The sequence below is a fragment of the Anarrhichthys ocellatus genome, unplaced genomic scaffold, assembly GCF_004355925.1.
Source record: "Anarrhichthys ocellatus isolate YVR2014 unplaced genomic scaffold, GSC_Weel_1.0 scaffold5, whole genome shotgun sequence".
Lineage (NCBI taxonomy): Eukaryota > Metazoa > Chordata > Actinopteri > Perciformes > Anarhichadidae > Anarrhichthys > Anarrhichthys ocellatus.
Window position 1 is genome coordinate 1,134,121 of NW_022280035.1, and position 2,227 is coordinate 1,136,347.

At 52.4% G+C, this 2,227-nt stretch overlaps 1 protein-coding gene across 1 annotated transcript; it reads right to left on the reverse strand.

Annotated features, from left to right (window-relative positions):
- Positions 1–250: 250 nt before the first annotated feature.
- Positions 251–1,643, reverse strand: LOC116382647 (amphoterin-induced protein 3). The gene has a single exon (XM_031845869.1). The coding sequence runs from the start codon at positions 1,641–1,643 to the stop codon at positions 258–260; it is 1,386 nt and encodes a 461-aa protein (XP_031701729.1). The 3' UTR covers positions 251–257.
- Between the last annotated feature and the right edge of the window lie 584 nt (positions 1,644–2,227).

Genomic DNA, 2,227 nt, shown 5'->3' on the forward strand with positions numbered 1-2,227 from the left:
TAGGGCCGATAATGGCTCTGCTGTGATTTAGCAATGTCGGTACACTGAGGGTAATAAACCAAAGTTGAAAGTTTCACTTCGACTACTGGGCCGGATGACGGAGAGGAGCACAACAGGAGACATTGCTTTTTTTTTTTTTTTTGCTTTTTTTCAGTTCAGGAAGGATTTTAACTGCAGCTGGCAGTCGGAAAAGAGACATGATGTTCTCGGTGTTACCATTCAACTAAAAAACAATCTGAATGGTAATGTAAAAACCATCAACTCTCAAGTACCCACTCTGTTCCTTCTTCACTCATCGGCTCCATGAATGCCACGTGCTTGTCAGTTTGTATTTTGTCATGGTCCCTCATGGAGGTGGAGAAAACGGACGTCAGGCCGCTGGGGTCGTAGGTCGCGACCGGGATAGCCTGAGGGCCGGGCTGCTTGCAGTAGCGGCAGCGGCACGGCGTCATGTAGAGGTACACGAGCACGCCGATCGTGGTCACCACGCAGCCCAGCAACGTGGTGTAGCCGGTGTTGAAGGACTCCGGTGCCGGCAGCAGCACCGTCACGTTCACCTCCCGGGTCGCGTTCAGCGACTGTTTGATATCCGCCGCTGTGCACACGTACAAACCCGTGTCGTTGACCTTGGTTGCTCGGATCTCCAAGGTGCCGTTAGCAAACAGGCTAATTAGGGTGTCGTTTATGCTAGTGTTGGTGATGTGGCCCTTGCTGGTGGAGAGCCACGTAAAGGAGAGCTCCGTGCCGCTTAAGGACGTCTGGCAGTCCAGACGAACTCTCTCTCCCTCGGTCACCACCACGTGCGAGAGGAGCACGGTCACCGGCAGAGAGACGGGTTTCTCCACGGTGCAGTTTCGGAAGAAGCGGGAGTGCCGCAGGAACCGGATGGAGGCCCTCGGGTTCCCGTAGACGGCGCAGGTGTGCTCGTCCACGAAGTCCATCAGCGACTCGTAGCCCCTCAGGTCCCAGTGCCAGAACACGCTGTACATGGAGCAGTCGCAGATCAGGGAGTTGTTGTGGAGGTACAGCCCCCGCTGCACCAGCCCGGGCAAAGCCTTCACGTCCTCCCACGGCAGGCGACTCATGCGGTTGGACGAGAGGTCCAGCATGGACAGGAAAGGGTGAGTGTGGTCCCGGATGGAGAAGAACGGGAAGTCCGTGATCTGGTTGATGCTGAAGTAGGCCTTTTTCAAGCTGCTCAGGCCGCTCAGCGTGCCGCCCTCCACCTGCGTGATCTTATTGTTGAAGAGCAGCAGCTCCTCCAGCCGCCACAGCCCCTGGAAGTAGTGTTGCTCCACCACCTGCAGCTTGTTGGAGGAAAGGTCGAGGTGCCGGAGGCCCGAGGCGTTGCGAAACACCCCGAGGCCTAGGGAGACGAACTGGTTGTGGGCCATGCGGAGGTTTTCCAATCTGGGCATCCGTTTGAAACTGCCCGGAAACAGCCAGGACAGGTAGTTGTGGCTGAGGTCGAGGGTGATGGAGGAGGAGGGCAGGGACAGAGGCAGCTTGGTCAGACCGCTGGAGCTACAGCTCACAGTGTCCGATACACAGAGGCATATGGAGGGACACGCCTCCTCAGAGCCGGGCAGGATGAGGAGCAGCAGTAGCAGGAGCAGAGGGCCTGGACGCAGTCCGGAGGTCATGTTGGTGGAAGTCGGATCCTTCAAGGTTTCTAATCCCTCTGGCTCTCTCCCCTGGTCAGATAGGAAGCAAATGAGAAACAGCGTGATGTATTGAAAGGCTGTTCTTCTCTTTTCAGCAAGGTTAAAGCCATGCAGGACAGAAGGTGAAGGACGCTTCAAATGTACTCCAGGAAATTCAGCTTTTGAATCACAAATACTCTCCTCAGACTAGAGATGTTTCTACATACAGATATAATACACTTTATGTTTTTTTTCTGGTGCAGTAATCATTGTAGGGCTGCAAGAACAACATCAGTCTACAAAAGTGTCAGAAAATGGTGAAATGTGCTGCTCAAATTATCCCAATATCTTGTTTGTTTTATCTGACAGTCCAGTACCTTAAGACCTTTACTTCACCAATATTTACATGTGAGAAGCTGGAACCAGAGGATTCAGAAAAAGTTGCTCAATTTCCTGTTGATGGACGAATCGTCTCTGTTCTAAATCATCGTCCACTAAATAGGAAACTTTTAAAACATTACGAGAGAGAAATACTTCAACTTTTTAAAAAAAAGATGCGTCTTCTCAGCTGCTATCAACTGACT

Excerpts from the sequence above, each read along its gene's own strand:
- LOC116382647 (XM_031845869.1), bottom strand. The coding sequence starts at position 1,643 with ATGACCTCCGGACTGCGTCCAGGCCCTCTGCTCCTGCTACTGCTGCTC.